This window comes from Acinonyx jubatus, chromosome B4 (genome assembly GCF_027475565.1).
Source record: "Acinonyx jubatus isolate Ajub_Pintada_27869175 chromosome B4, VMU_Ajub_asm_v1.0, whole genome shotgun sequence".
NCBI classification, from domain to species: Eukaryota; Metazoa; Chordata; class Mammalia; order Carnivora; family Felidae; genus Acinonyx; species Acinonyx jubatus.
In genome coordinates, this window is record NC_069387.1 from 290,578 (window position 1) to 304,884 (window position 14,307).

The 14,307-nt window shown below is 43.1% G+C and overlaps 1 protein-coding gene across 11 annotated transcripts in view; it reads right to left on the reverse strand.

Moving 5' to 3' along the window:
* Positions 1–14,307, reverse strand: part of DIP2C (disco interacting protein 2 homolog C) — a 408,190-nt gene that overhangs the window by 27,888 nt on the left and 365,995 nt on the right. For 7 of the 11 annotated variants that reach the window (XM_053225170.1, XM_053225168.1, XM_053225166.1 and 4 more), the window contains 2 exons: positions 1,809–1,838; positions 374–435 (listed from right to left, as the gene is read on the reverse strand). In XM_053225170.1, the coding sequence (XP_053081145.1) occupies positions 374–435; positions 1,809–1,838 (92 nt within the window). Of the gene's footprint in view, positions 1–373; positions 436–1,808; positions 1,839–6,362; positions 11,782–14,307 lie in introns of those variants that run through there. The other 4 variants (XM_053225171.1, XM_053225174.1, XM_053225165.1 and 1 more) reach the window with 2 other exon arrangements.

Sequence of the window (14,307 nt, forward strand, 5' to 3'; positions counted from 1 at the left end):
CCTGTTTTAATTTTCCACAGAAACGTCTTCACAAAAAATTACAATTCAGGTAAAGAAACGTGGGCGGAGCACTGGGGACTTGAAAAGGTGTGACTCTGTCCCCAGCCAGAATTGAGAAGGAAGAGCAGCATGTGTGGTCACCGCCCCCCCCCCCCCGCCCCCACCCCCACTGCAGACCTCAGGGTCCAGGCACAGAGTCGCCTGCCCCGCGGGAACAGAGCACAAGTGGAGGGATGCCGCGGCTCAGGCTGGCCCAGCTCTCCTGCTTGGCCCGGGGCCACCATGCTCAGATAGGACGGACACCGAGCTCCTTCCCCCCTCGACAGCCCTGCACGCGGGGCCATCAAGACACAAACCCGGAAGCACATCGTACCTGTCGTGCCTCAGAGCTCGCATGTCAACGTACACGGTGGTTGGGTCAGGTCCCGAGGTCCCCTGCAAGCAAGGAGACAGTGCGGTTAGCTCAGGTTTGTGCGGGAGGAACTGGGGCTGTGCTTCCTACCAGTTAGCAAGCATCTCTTTGCTAAAATCTCAAACTAAAAGCACTAAATGCACAATTCCCTCCAAGATGCCTGCTAACTTCCAGTCTGAGAACCTCACTTCTGAAAGGAACATCTTACTAGGATTATGCTGGACTTTTACACAGCTGAACTATCAGTCACATTTACAAAAATAAGAAGGAAAAGACACGTGCCACACGTCTTGCCCAACGGAAAAGGGCTGGAACTGCCCAGACGTCTGGCTAGCAGGCTGTCAGGGATAGGAAGCCTCGTTTGCTGAGAAGTTCCTACCACAGGCACCCCAAAAGATACATTTTTAGAGGTCAGGATGTTGAAGCAGAACACAGGACATGAACTCACAGCTCGAGAAGGAAACCCTGCTTGTGCCTTGGCTCTCCTCCAGCAGAGGGAGGTCCTCTTTGTCTGGGACATAGGTCAGGGAGGCCGTGTGTGTGTGTCAACAGCCCGGTGAGCCCGGGAGCACCCTGTGAACTGAGCTATCTAACACAGGGGGGTCCACAGATCTTCTCTCGGCACCGTGAATCCCTCCACAACACGCTGGGTTGACTTCTCACCAGCGATTTCTATGTAGGAGCTACGTAATCAAAGCTATATTACAAACCCAAATTCTACCTCTGTTTTCTTGGGAAGGCAATGTGGTACCTTGGGTAGAAAAAGATGGGGCCCCAAACACGTTTCCAAAAAGCGCCACAGCCCTCACAACTTATTTGAAGAAGTATGCTAAAATTCCCCAGCGGCAAACCCTAACCATGTGCCGCCCAACACTAAGGTAAAGACACCTCCGTCAAAACGTGCTGCTCCTACCCCTCCTGGTCACGGTCTCCCCCCGCGGACACGGGGAGCAGCACACGCAGCCGGCCTCGGCAGGAGCTTCCACCCCGTGTGATGCAGACCTGGGACTCCCCGGGGGAGCCGTGTCACAGACCAGCGCTGGGTGGGGAAGGGCTCTGACGTTCTGAGTAATGCAGAACACAGTGCCACCGAAGGCCGATTCCGAAGCAAACAAGTCAGGAAACGGGTCACTCAACACAGGAAGTGGAGCAAAACGGACAGAACCCCCAAACCGGCAGGGAAACCACTGACTGTGCACACGGAAGTGTCTGTCGCGAGTGCGCGACGTTCGAAGAGGTCTGGGAGAGCAGGTCATGCCGGGTGCCAGTCCTCCGCCCGCGGCCCGCACACCCCAGCCAGGCTCCGCACTCCACTTCTGGTCTGTCCCACTGCTGGAAGCTGACCAGACGGGGGGGAGGGGGGGCACTGGTGTGGACGTACAGGAAGGTCCCCTACCTGCTCGGCCGCCTTCCACAGCCTGTGGGGCTACAGCAGCAGGGCGGGAACAAGAAGAAAGGAGAGAACGCCACACCAACAGGACCACAGGGAAGCGACACACAGACACGCAGACAGAACAACCCAACAATTAAAATGGGATGAGGAAGGGGGGGGTGGGGAGGAGAACGCAAAAAGCAGGGAACAAAGTAAAAAGAAGATCAAAAACAATGTCAAATATGGAAATCGTTAAAATCAATCACTGTACCATTAAAGGCTAAAGAAAAAAAAAAGAAAAAAATCTTAGATGTCAACATACCCACAGAGCAACGGAAGAGAGCCACAGAATGACTGATCATGGACACACAGACCCGAGTAGTTTCTTTCATACATGAGGTCGATGGTATTACCAGACAGTTTAATTTTATGGTGCTCTAAGCTTCTTTTCTTTTCTGAGGCAATTGGAAATATGAATCTTACTGGCCCAATCTGTTGAACGTTCCCTCACTGAAACACAGTTGCCCCTTGAACAGCACGGGTCTAAACTAAGCAGGGTAGCTTCCATGCGGGCTGCTTCAGAGAAATACAGGGCAGTGCTGCTAATGTATTTCCTTTCCCCTCATGATTTTCTTAGTAACGCTTTTGCTTCTCTAGCTTGCTTTACTGCAAGAATACGGTATATAATACCCATAACACACAAAATAGGTGTTAATTGGCTGTCTATGGTATCACCAAGGCTTCTGGTCAACAGCAGGCTATTAGTAAATTTGGGGGGAGTCCGAAGTTCTGTGAATTTTCCACTGTGCGGGGGTCTGCACCCCTAAGCCCCCACGTTGTTCAAGGTCCACTGCAGCCCTAAGTCTCCTAAGACAATCACGAAGGAGAGCCTGGACACGTTTACATCTAAAATCAGGGTGCCTAGCCCTGCTCATCCACAAGGCAGGATGCAAGAGGCCAAAGTACGCTTGAAGCATGAAGGAACCAAGCACCAGGCTTGCACAGGGTCCAGGTCAGCTGTCTGATGAGGGTTTTCCCAGGACCCTGGGGCAACCCCTTGAAGACACTGCCTTCCATTTGTCTCTCATCTTCCATGATTTTGGTGCCCGCCTCTACCCCTTTTAAATGAGCTACACTGGCATGACAGAAACACTCCAGAAAGTGCCTGGAGTCAGCTCCCGTAGTGCCACGTGTTTCCCCAGGTGACCGAGGGGTCTGATCCGATGTGCCCAGAAGCACAGAGTGGACACCATCCCACGAGCACTGCGCTGACGTACAGCCACTGGCGCCAACCCCACCCCGCAACCACCACTTCTAGCCGGACTCCATGACAGCAGCGATAAAAAGTAGTCATCAGCTGGGTTTCCTGGGCTGTGGGCAGTGGCACACAAAGCCAGACTGGAAAGCTATCACCGCTCAACACGGAGGCGGGGCGAGCCTAGAAAAACAGCAATGGTTCCAGGTTTAAAACAAGGGCTCCCTGCTCCTGTCACTGCCTCCCACCGGTATCTACGGCTGCTGCCTTCTTGACAGGGAGCTGACGTAGGACACGAAGAAAGAACCAGGTAAAGGCATGTGCGCTTCAAAGGAACCCAGGACTTGGGATCTATTCCAGCCGAATGCAATGTTTTAAATAAATCCCTTCACGATTCCTTGAATCGCAAACATATTTTTTTTTATTCTCAAGTTAGTGAACATACAGTGCAGTCTTGGCTTCAGGAGGAGAACCCAGTGATTCACCTCTTACATATGACACCCAGTGCTCACCCCAGCAAGTGCCCTCCTTCATGCCCATCACCGAGTTAGCCCATCCCTCACCCCCCCCCCCATCAACCCCAAGTTTGTTCTCCGTATTTAAGAGTCTAACTGGAGCAAAATAAGCCCATATTCCCTCTAAATTATTTTAATTCACAGATTTTGTTGCAATGGCTCAAGGCAGTATTTCGGAGAACAATACGTATGACTAGGAATGAATTTTCCAACTTGTATAAGCACAGAGGGAACAACTCAGCACCAGGAGCAAAAGCGGTGTACTACATCAACGAGGGCTATGGGAAGGAATAGGTAAAGGGTTAGTATATAGGTGTTTCCAAACTTCAAAAGCCCTAAGGTACACAAATTCGAGATTTCAAGATACGTATGAGGGACTGTACATCTAGCAAAGTTTCCTCACTGTCACAAAATTAATTTCACTTTGCCAAAGGATGCAAGCTGGAGCTTTAAGGAGATCCCAAATGGGTAAAAGTGCCCTCAAGAATTTAGAGATCATCAAGCAGAAAGCACCAGCAGGAAAGAAAATGCACCCATTCCAATAGAGCTTATTCAGAAATGAAAACAAAGCATGTTTAAATTTTAAGTTCTATTAATCAGGAAAAAGGACTCACTCTAAGGTTCCACTGTACAATAGACATGTCATGTACAGACATATTCATACTAAAAATCATTTTTTCTAGAGGTACAGTTATCAGTCAGGCATTAAGCACTAATTGAACAAATGAGTTATATCTCAACGTCAGCTAAAGATATACAGACTCACATCCTGAACAAAACCCGAACAAGGAACTTACTTTGAATGCTTCAGCCAGGCAGCGCTTAACTGATAAGCAACTCACACACCACAGTTAGCACAATCTAATATTAGCACACAGCCCCTTAAAGCTGAAAGTAATAAATTCCTTAAAGCCTAAGGAATAAATTGCTCACTGGAAATGTGTGGAACAGTCACAATTCCAAAGCACTGATGTTGGGCTATCTACTGTGCTGCGTGTTGGAGGAAGTTTTCCATAAACGGAGGTCATGGAAGGCAGGTTCCCGGCGTGGGTTCCGGGGAGCATGCAGGGGCATCTGAGCACAGCACAGGGGCTCATCACTGGCCACTCTGCCAGTTGCATTTGGAGTAGGGTTCCTGCCTGCAGGACCCCAGCCAGGATGTTTGGCCCTCCAAGCAAATCTGTGTATTAACAATGATTTCTTCAACATTTTAATTGAGGTACAATTTACACAGAACAAAATACACAGGTTTTTCATATTTGGTTATGTGAATTCTGACAACCGTATACACCCCTGTAACTACCACCCCAGGCAGTGTATACAAATTCCCTCACTCCATACCCTAAGAGGCTGCAGCTTTGAGATTTCTAACACCAGAGACTAGTTTAACCTGTCATTGGACTTCATACAAAGTAATACAGTGTGCACTGAGTCTTGCTTCTTTCACTGAACATGAATGAGGATTCTGGAATCCTCCATTGCACCAGCAGCTCACTCCTCCAAGTTCTGGGGGACGTATCATGTGAGTATGTCCTCTATCACACATTCTTGTACCCTGCTACCGTTGAACATTTGGGTTATTTCCAGTTCCGGGCTGTCATGAAAAAGCTTGTACAAATGTATTTGTACAAATATGTGCGTAGACGTGTTTTAGTATCTTTTGGGCGCGCACGGAGACATGCTGGCTCACGGGGCTGAAATGCACTTCTAAAAATCGCTCGATGTGTCTCCAACCAGCAATGAATAAGGATTCTAGTTGGTTCGCAGCTTTACCAACATTTAGTGCTGTCAGCCTTTCGGATTTTAATTATTCTAGGAGGTGAGAAATGGAATCACCAATTTTTTTTTTTTTTTTGGTAGTGAAAAATCACAATTTCAATTGAATACGGCATGTTATGCTTTGACTCGTTTCCTTTTTCTTCGAGGTAGGAAGGACTTCAGGAATTACACAGAGTATGGAATGCTTCCCAGATCCACAGGTCACCCCGCAGGGGCTGTGCTCACCGGTTTGGTATTGTCCTGATTTTAGAGCATGTGCTGTCTACACAAGCACACCACGGGGTTGTAATCCGCACTTTTCCTGATGACTACAGATGCTGACCATGTTCTATGCACTCATTGGTCCTTTGTACAGCTCCTTCTGTGAAGTGCTCATTTGAGCCTTTTGCTGCTTATTTTAATAGGTTTCCTTTTTGTTGTTGTAGTTTTTAAAATATATAAACACAAGTCCTTTGTCAGATATGTTATTACAAATACACTTTCCCAGTCTGTATTTCTTCTATTAATTTTCTTTAATATATTAAAATTAATTTTAACTTTGATAAAGTCCAGTAAATTTCCTTTTATGCCTAGTGTTTTGTGCCCCAAGAAATCTTTCTATATCCCACATCATAGTCTTTTTGTATTTCCTCGAAGCGTTATTCTAATTTTTAAACATTTATTCATTTTTGAGAGAGCCTGAGTGGGGGAGGGGCAGAGAGAGACAGAATTCGGAACAGGCTCCAGGCTCTGCACTGTCAGCACAGAGCCCAATGTGAGGCTCGAACTCACTAACTGTGACTTGACCCAAAGTCAGATGCCTAATCAACTGAGCCACTCAGGCGCCCCTGGAAGCTGTGTTCTACTACAAGTTTCATTACGGACGTTCATGTCTATGATCCACCTAGAGCTGAATTTCATGTATTGTCCGAGAAAGGGATTGAGGTTACTCATACCCATATAAATCTTCAGTCGTTCCGGGGCCATTGGTTAAAAAACCTTTTCTTTCCCTATTCAGTGGACTTGGTAACATGGTGGGTCTATTTCTGGATTCTTTTTTTTTTTTTTCAGGTTACTTTGTTTTTGTTGTTTTGCTTTTCCCTGCAGGTCTCCCTCGATGCCACTATCACATTGTGTCAATCACCACAGCTTTAGAGCGAGTTTTGAAATCAGATAGGTAAGCCCTTCCAACACTGTTCTTTTTCAAGACTGGTTATCCTGTTTTGCAATTCTGTAACAGCTTTAGAACCATTTTGTCACTTTCTTCAGGAAAGCCTTCTTAGATTTTGATGAGACTGATCAATTTTGGAGGGAAAAAAGTCATCTTAAAAATACTGAGTCTCCCACCCCATGAATATGGCGCATCCATTCATTTATTAGAATTTCATTTCTTCCAGCAATACTTTGTGATTTTAGTGTACACCTTTAAGTGTGCCTTTCATTCTTAAGTACTTGCGGTTTTGGCTATTACTATAAATGGCATTTTAAAAATTTCATTCTCTGGTTGTTCATTGCTACTCTATAGAAATACTGTATTTTTGTTGTATTTTAAATGCAGTATAGTTAACATACAGTGTTATATTAGTTTCAGGTGTACAATACAGTGATTCAACAGTTTCACACAATACTTGGTGCCCTTCACAAGTGCATCCTTAATCCCCGTCACCCACCCCCACCTCCCCTCTGATAACCGTCAGACGCTCTCTATAGTTAAGAGTCAGTGTTTTGGGGGGAACCTGGGTGGCTCAGTCAGTTAAGGGTCTGACTCTTGATTTTCGCGCAGGTTGTGATTTCAGGTTGATGGGATTGAGCCCTGAGTCAGGCTCTGCACTGAGCACAGAGATTGCTTGAGATCCTCTCTCTCCCTGCTATCCCTCCCCTGCTCATGCTCTTGCTCTTTCTCTCTCTCAAAAAAAAATTCTGTGTTCTGGGTTGTCTTTCCCCTCCCCTCGCCATGTTAGTTTGTTTCTTAAATTCCACATATGGATGAAATCGTATGGTATGTGTCTTTCACTGACTTATTTCAGTTAGAATACCCTCCAGGATCCAACCATGTTGCTGCAAATGCCAAGATTTCATTCTTTTTTATGGCTAGTATTCCACTGTGTGTATGTACATATATACCACATATTATCTTCTTTATTCATCTACTAACGGACACTTGAGCTGTTCCCATATTTTGGCTACTGTAAATAACACTGCCACAAACATCAGGATGCATAGAAATACAATTTTTTATGTCTAAACTTAAAAAGATTATTTTTTAATTTACATCCAAGTTAGTTACCGTACAGGGCAACAATGATTTCAGGAGTAGATTCCTTAATGCCCCTTACCCATTTAGCCCATCCCCCCTCCCACAACCCCTCTAGCAACTCTCTGCTTGTTCTCTGTATTTAAGAGTCTCTTGTGTTTTGTCCCCCTCCCTATTTTTATATTATTTTTGCTTCCCTTCCCTTATGTTCATCTGTTTTGTATCTTAAAGTCCTTATATGAGTGAACTCCTATATCTGTCCTTCTCTAATTTCACTTAGCATAACACCTTCTAGTTCCATCCACATAGACGCAAATGGCAAGTTTCATTCTTTTTGATTGCCGAGTAGTACCCCATTGTGTGTGTGTGTGTGTGTGTGTGTGTATACATATCACATCTTTACCCGTCAATGGACATGTGGGCTCTTTCCATACTTTGGCTATTGTTGATAGTGCTGCTATAAACATGGGGGTGCATGTGTCCCTTTGAAACAGCACACTGCATCCTGTGGATAAATGCCTAGTAGTGCAATTACTGGGTCATAGAGTAGTTCTACTTTTAGTTTTTCGAGGAACCTCCAGACAGTTTTCCAGAGTGGCTGCACTAGCTTGCATTCCCACCAACAATGCAAAAGAGATCCTCTTTCTCCACATCCTTGCCAACATCTGTTGTTGCCTGAGTTGTTAATGTTGCCATTCTGACAGATGTGAGGTGGTATCTCAGTGTGGTTTTGATGTGTATTTCCCTGATGATGAATGATGTTCAGCATTTTTTCATGTGTCAGTTGGCCACCTGGATGTCTTCTTTAGAGAAGTGTCTATTCATGTCTTTTGACTATTTCTTCACCGGATTATTTGTTTTTTGGGTGTTTGATAAGTTCTTTATAGATTTTGGCTACTAACCCTTTATCTGATATGTTGTTTTATCAGATATGTCTTCTCCCATTTCATTGGTTGCCTTTTAGTTTCGCTGGTTGTTTCCTTCGCTGTGCAGAAGCTTTTTACTTTGACGAGGTCCCAATAGTTCATTTTTGTTTTCCCTTGCCTCTGGAGATGTGTTGAATAAGAAATTGCTGTGGCCAAGGTCAAAGAGGTTTTTGACTGCTTTCTCCTCAAGGATTTTGATGGCTTCCCATCTTACATTTAGGTCTTTCATCCATTTTGAGTTTATTTTTGTGTACGGTGTAAGAAAGTGGTCCAGGTTCATTTTTCTGCACGATGCTGTCCAGTTTTCCCAGCACCACTTTCTGAAGAGACTGTCTTTATTCCATTTGATATTAGTTCCTGCTTTATCAAAGATTAGTTGGTCATACATTTGTGGGTCCATTTCTGGGTTCTCTATTCTGTTCCATTGATCTGAGTGTCTGCTTTGGTGCCATGTATAAATTTTATTTTGTGTCTTTGTAACTTCACACACTAGCAATTGTAGTTTTGTAGTTCCATGGGAGTTTTTACATTCACTATCCAGCAGTCTGAAAAAAAACAAACTTTAGCTCTCCACTTCCAGAGTTTGGGTTTTTTATGCCTTATCACATTGGCTAGGACTTCTAATACAATGCTGACGTTCCTGATTTTAGGGAAAAAGCTCTCAAAGTGGACCACTGAGTATGAGGTTCCAGCTTTTTTATGTTTTAGCTCAGATTGAATAATTTTCTCAGATTGTCTTCCTAGTTATCCCATGAATGAGCACTGAATTCTATCAAATGCATTTCCTGCATCTATGGATACATCATACTATATTATTTTTCTCCTTCATTCTGTTAATATGAATCACACTGTTTTTAAATGATAAAGCAACTGTGTATTCCTGAGCTACAACATGTTTGGTTAGGATGCACTTTTAACTTAAAAAAAAATGCTTATTTTGAGAGAGAGGGAGGGAGAGAACGAACAGGGGAAGGGGGGAGAGAGAGAATGAATATCCCAGACTCCAAACTCAGCACAGAGCCCAATGTGGGGCCCATGACCCAAGCCAAAATCAAGAGTTGGATGCTAGACTGACTGAGCAACCCAGGTACTCCTGATGTACTACTCTTTGTATATGTTGCTGCATTTAATATGCTAGTATTTTGTTGAGAATTTCTTTCATGTGGGATACTGGCCTGGATTTTACTTTCTGGGAATTTTTTTTAATGTTTGTTTATTCTTGAGAGACAAAGTGAGACAGAGCATGAGCAGGGGAGGGGCGGTGAGAGAGGGAGGCACAGAATCTGAAGCAGGCTCCAGGCTCTGAGCTGTCAGCACAGAACCTGATGCAGGGCTCAAACCCATGGACTACAAGATCATGACCTGAGCTGAAGTTGGATACCTAACCAACGGAGTCACCCAGGCACCCCACTTTGAGAATTTTTGTCAGATACTGGTATTTAGGTTATGCTCCTTTCATAAAACATGTTGGACAGTGTTCCATTTTCCTCTTTTCTGAACAAGTTTTTCTAGGATTGGTATTTTTTCTGTGAAATCATCTGAGCCTAGACATTCTTTTTTTCTCTCTCTCTCCTGTCAAGGTTTTGGATTGTAGATTCACTTTCTTTCTTGTATATACTAAATTACCTTCTTATAATTACCTTCTCCATCCCTGCAGTATTCTCTGTTTTGAAATTAATATTGCTAGATAATCATACAGCCACTTCAGCTCTCCTTTAAGGTTAGTATGGTACAACTTTTCTGTCCTTTTCCTTTTAATCTATTTGTGTTTAAAACATGTTTGTCTCTCTGCCAAAAATAAATAAGCATTAACATTTTTTTTTAATAAAAGGGAGCATCTGGGTGGCTCAGTTGGTTGAGCATCAGACTTTGGCTCAGGTCATGATCTCGCAGTCTGTGATTTCGAGCCCCACGGCGGGCTCTGTGCTGACAGCTCAGAGCCTGGAGCCTGCTTCAGATTCTGTGTCTCCCTCTCTCTCTGACCTTCCCCCACTCATGCTCTCTCTGTCAAAAATAAATAAACATTAAAAAAATTTAAAACGTGTTTGTTGTAGGCTACATATAGCTAGGTTTTGCTCTTTAAAAATCCAATATCATGATCTCTGCATCTTACTTGGGGTGTTTAGACCATTTATATTTATTGAATCACTAACGTGGTCAAGTTTAAATCCATCTTTTTTTTATTCATTCCATCTATATTTTTGCCCTTCTTTTCAGACTTGTTTTGTATTTAGTATTGCTTTATAGGTGCATTTTATCTCTCCCTTGTTGGCTTATTAGTTTATTACCTGCTTAAAGAAAACAAAATTCATGGTCACTTTTGGGTTTATGGCACACACCTTTACCACAGCCTACCTTCAAGTGATATTATGCCACTTTATGTATGGTATAGAAACCCTGTGACCTTATATTTCCATTTCTCCCTTCCCAACCTCTGGACAGTTGTCATACTGATTTTCACATATGATAAATTACCATTTCTGTATAAGCCATCGATAATCTTCTAAAGAGATTTAAGCAGTGCTAAAAGTCTTATATGTTTACCAATGCAGCTGCCATTTCCAACACTACTCATTTGTTGTACGGATCCATATTTCAATCTGGTATCATTTCTTTTCTGAAAGGATTTTAATATGTCTTCCTGCGTGGGTATGCTGATGGTAAGTCCTCAGCTTGTTTTCCTGTGGCTAAAAAAAGTAGTTAGCCTGTGTTCTTGAAAGATATACCCACTGAGTGTAAAATTCTAGGTTGATAGTTCTTTTCTTTCTGTAAAGATGTCCTCTACTGTCTTTTTCACATCATTTCTGATAAGGAATATGAAATGATCCCTATCATTGTTCCTTTGTACGCAACTTGCCTTTTCCCCCCATCTGGAGGCTTTTAAGATATTCCCTGTAACACTGGTTTTGAGCAACGCAAGCAGTTTCCTTCATGTTATATTGGAGGTAGCTGAGCTTTGAGATTTGTTCCATCAAAATTAAAATAGTTCTTCATATATTTTTTTCTGGGTACAGACTCCTTCTTCCTCTTTTGGGGACTCCAAGCTTCTTATATTAAGTCACCTAAAGTTATCCCACAGTTCACTGATGTTCTTACCATTAAATTTCTTTCTATGTTTTATTTTGCAAAGTTTCCATTGCTATGTCTTCAAGTTCACCAATACTTTCTTCTGCCATCGATTCCATCATTATATTTTTCATCCCAAATATTGTAGTTTTCCTTTCTAGAAGTTCAATTGGCTTTTTCCCCCTCTTTAACATTCCATGACTCTTCTTAACTTTTTGAATATCTGGAACATAGTTAAAATAACTCTTTTAGTGTCCTTGTCTGTAAATTTAACATCTGCATCAGTTTACTTCAGTTTTGATTGACTATTCTCTCTCCTCACTGTGGTATTTACCTGTTTTGTGTAATTTTTAATAGTATATCAGACATTTATTAAATTTGACCTTACTGGGTGCTGGGTATTTTTTTAATCCCTATAAATCTTCTTGAGCTTTGTTCTAAGTCAAATTACTTGGCAAGAGCTTGATCTTCCTGGTTCTTGCTTTAAATATTTGTTAGGTGGGACCTGACCAGTGCCTCATGAATTATGAGATTCTCAGTGTAGCTGCTGGGAACAAGCAGTATTCACTACAGTCCTTTTGGCTGGTTCTTTCATGGTTTTGAGTACTTTTATAACAGGATTGATGCTGATTGGTGTTCAGAGGGATACTTGAGGATGCTCTACAAACACTTGAGGCAGGTCCTCTGTGAATCCCCAGAGCTCTCCGTGTCTCTCTCCTCTGCAGCACCCTGTCCTGTTACCTGTAGCCACCTTTGTCTCCTCAGACTCAGCTCCATCTCTCCACTCAAAGAGCTCACCAGGCTCTGTCTTCCCTCAGCCCTTGTCTATTGTGCCCTGGAAGCTGTCTCAAAGCAGTGACCTGGAGAAATCACAGGGCTAACCTTGCTTCTCTCAAGGCTTTTCCTTCTTTGTTCCCTGGTATCTAGTGTCATGCTTCGTGTATTTGACCATTCTTTGCTTGTTTCAAGAGAGAGGATAAATCTGGACCCTGCTATTCCATCTTGGCCAATAGAAGAAATCCCCATCCCTATTACATGTACTTTCCCCCCTCCCTCACTCCTGATCTCTCAGATATATTTAGGTATAATCTGCATGCAATAAAATTCATCCTTAAGTTTACAGGTTGATTGAGTTTAGCCAATATATAGTCATGTAACCACCATCACAGGACACAGAAAAGTTTCATCACCCCAAAAGTCCCTCCTGCCTCTCTGCAGCAAATTCCTTCCCCTGGCCCTCAACACCTGGCAACACTGATCTGATTGTTTTGTCTACAGTTTTGCCTTATCCAGGATATCATGTAAACAAACTCAAACTCATACAGTATGCAGACCTCTGTGTCTGGCTTCCCTCACCCAGAAAATTGTTCATGAGGTCCATGCTGTTCCCTGCAGGAGTCTATTCCTCCCATTCAATAATAGAACAATGACAGTAATGATGATGATGATGATGATGATGATGATGATATGTTGCTGCATAAACAGACTACAACCTGCCCCTTGTCCTCAGGTAATAGATATGTAGCTGTTTCCAGGTCTTGATGATTATGAACGAAGCTGCTATACACGTTGTGTGTAAGCCCTGAAGAGGATGTACACTGTCACTCCTCTTGGGTGAACACCCAGGAGAGAACTGCTGGGTCATATGGGAAGTCCATGTGCAACCATACAAGAAACTTACAAACTGTTCTCCAAAGTTGCTGCACTGTCCCACACCCCAACCGTGATGCACAAAGACGTCAAAAATTGCCCCAGCCCTTGCCAGCACGTGATATTATTCTCTCTTCTCCTAGTGATCAGTATTGGTAGCAGTCTGCCAAATTTAGTTTTGTAAAGAATCAATTTTTAATTGTACTGAGTTTTCCATTTGTCTGTTTTCTATTTAATTCATTTCCACATTTTTATTTTCTGTTTTCAACTTTGGGTTTTAATTTTTTTCTCTTCCCTAGAGTTTTTAAGGTAGAAGCTTAAATAGATTTTAAACTCTCCTCTTCCCTAACAAACATTTACTGCTGAACACTTCTTTAGGTGCAACCAACAAAATTTGTATATTTTCATTAACAATCCTTTTAAAGTGTTTCCTAATTTTTCGCATGACTTCTCTAATTCATGGCTTATTCATAAGTGTGCTAATTTCCAAATATTTCAGGATTTTCTGGCCATCTTCCTATTATTGATTACTAGTTCAATCACATCACAGAGACTATAGTCAGTGATTGCAGTCTTTTAATATTCATTGAAAATTGTTCTCTAGTCTTTCTCGGAGAATTTTTCAGGTTTGAAAGAAATGTCAACTCCACAGATGCTGGTGTCTGAGTCTGCTTGGGCTGCCATAACAAAATACCACAGACTGTGTGCCTTAACAGAAACTTATTTCCTCATGGTTCTGGAAGCTACAAGTCAGAGACCAAGGAACCGGCAAGGTTGTGTTCTGGTGAGTGCGCTCTTCCAGACTTGCTGACAGCTGCCTTCTTGCTGTGTTCACGTGGCTTTTCCTCACTGTGTGTGCAGGAGGGTGTAAGCCCTGAGTTCCCTCCCTCTTGTAAGGACACCGACCCTATTAGATTAACTCCCCACCTCTAATGACCTCCTTCAGCCTTTATTACCTTTTGCGGGCCCTCTGTTTAAAGTCATAATGGGGTTAAGGCTTTAACATGTGAATTTTGTGGGGTTACAATCCAGTCCATAGAAGTTGAGTACAGTGTTCTTAAACTTCCGTTACATCAGGTTAGGCCACAGTGTTGTTAAA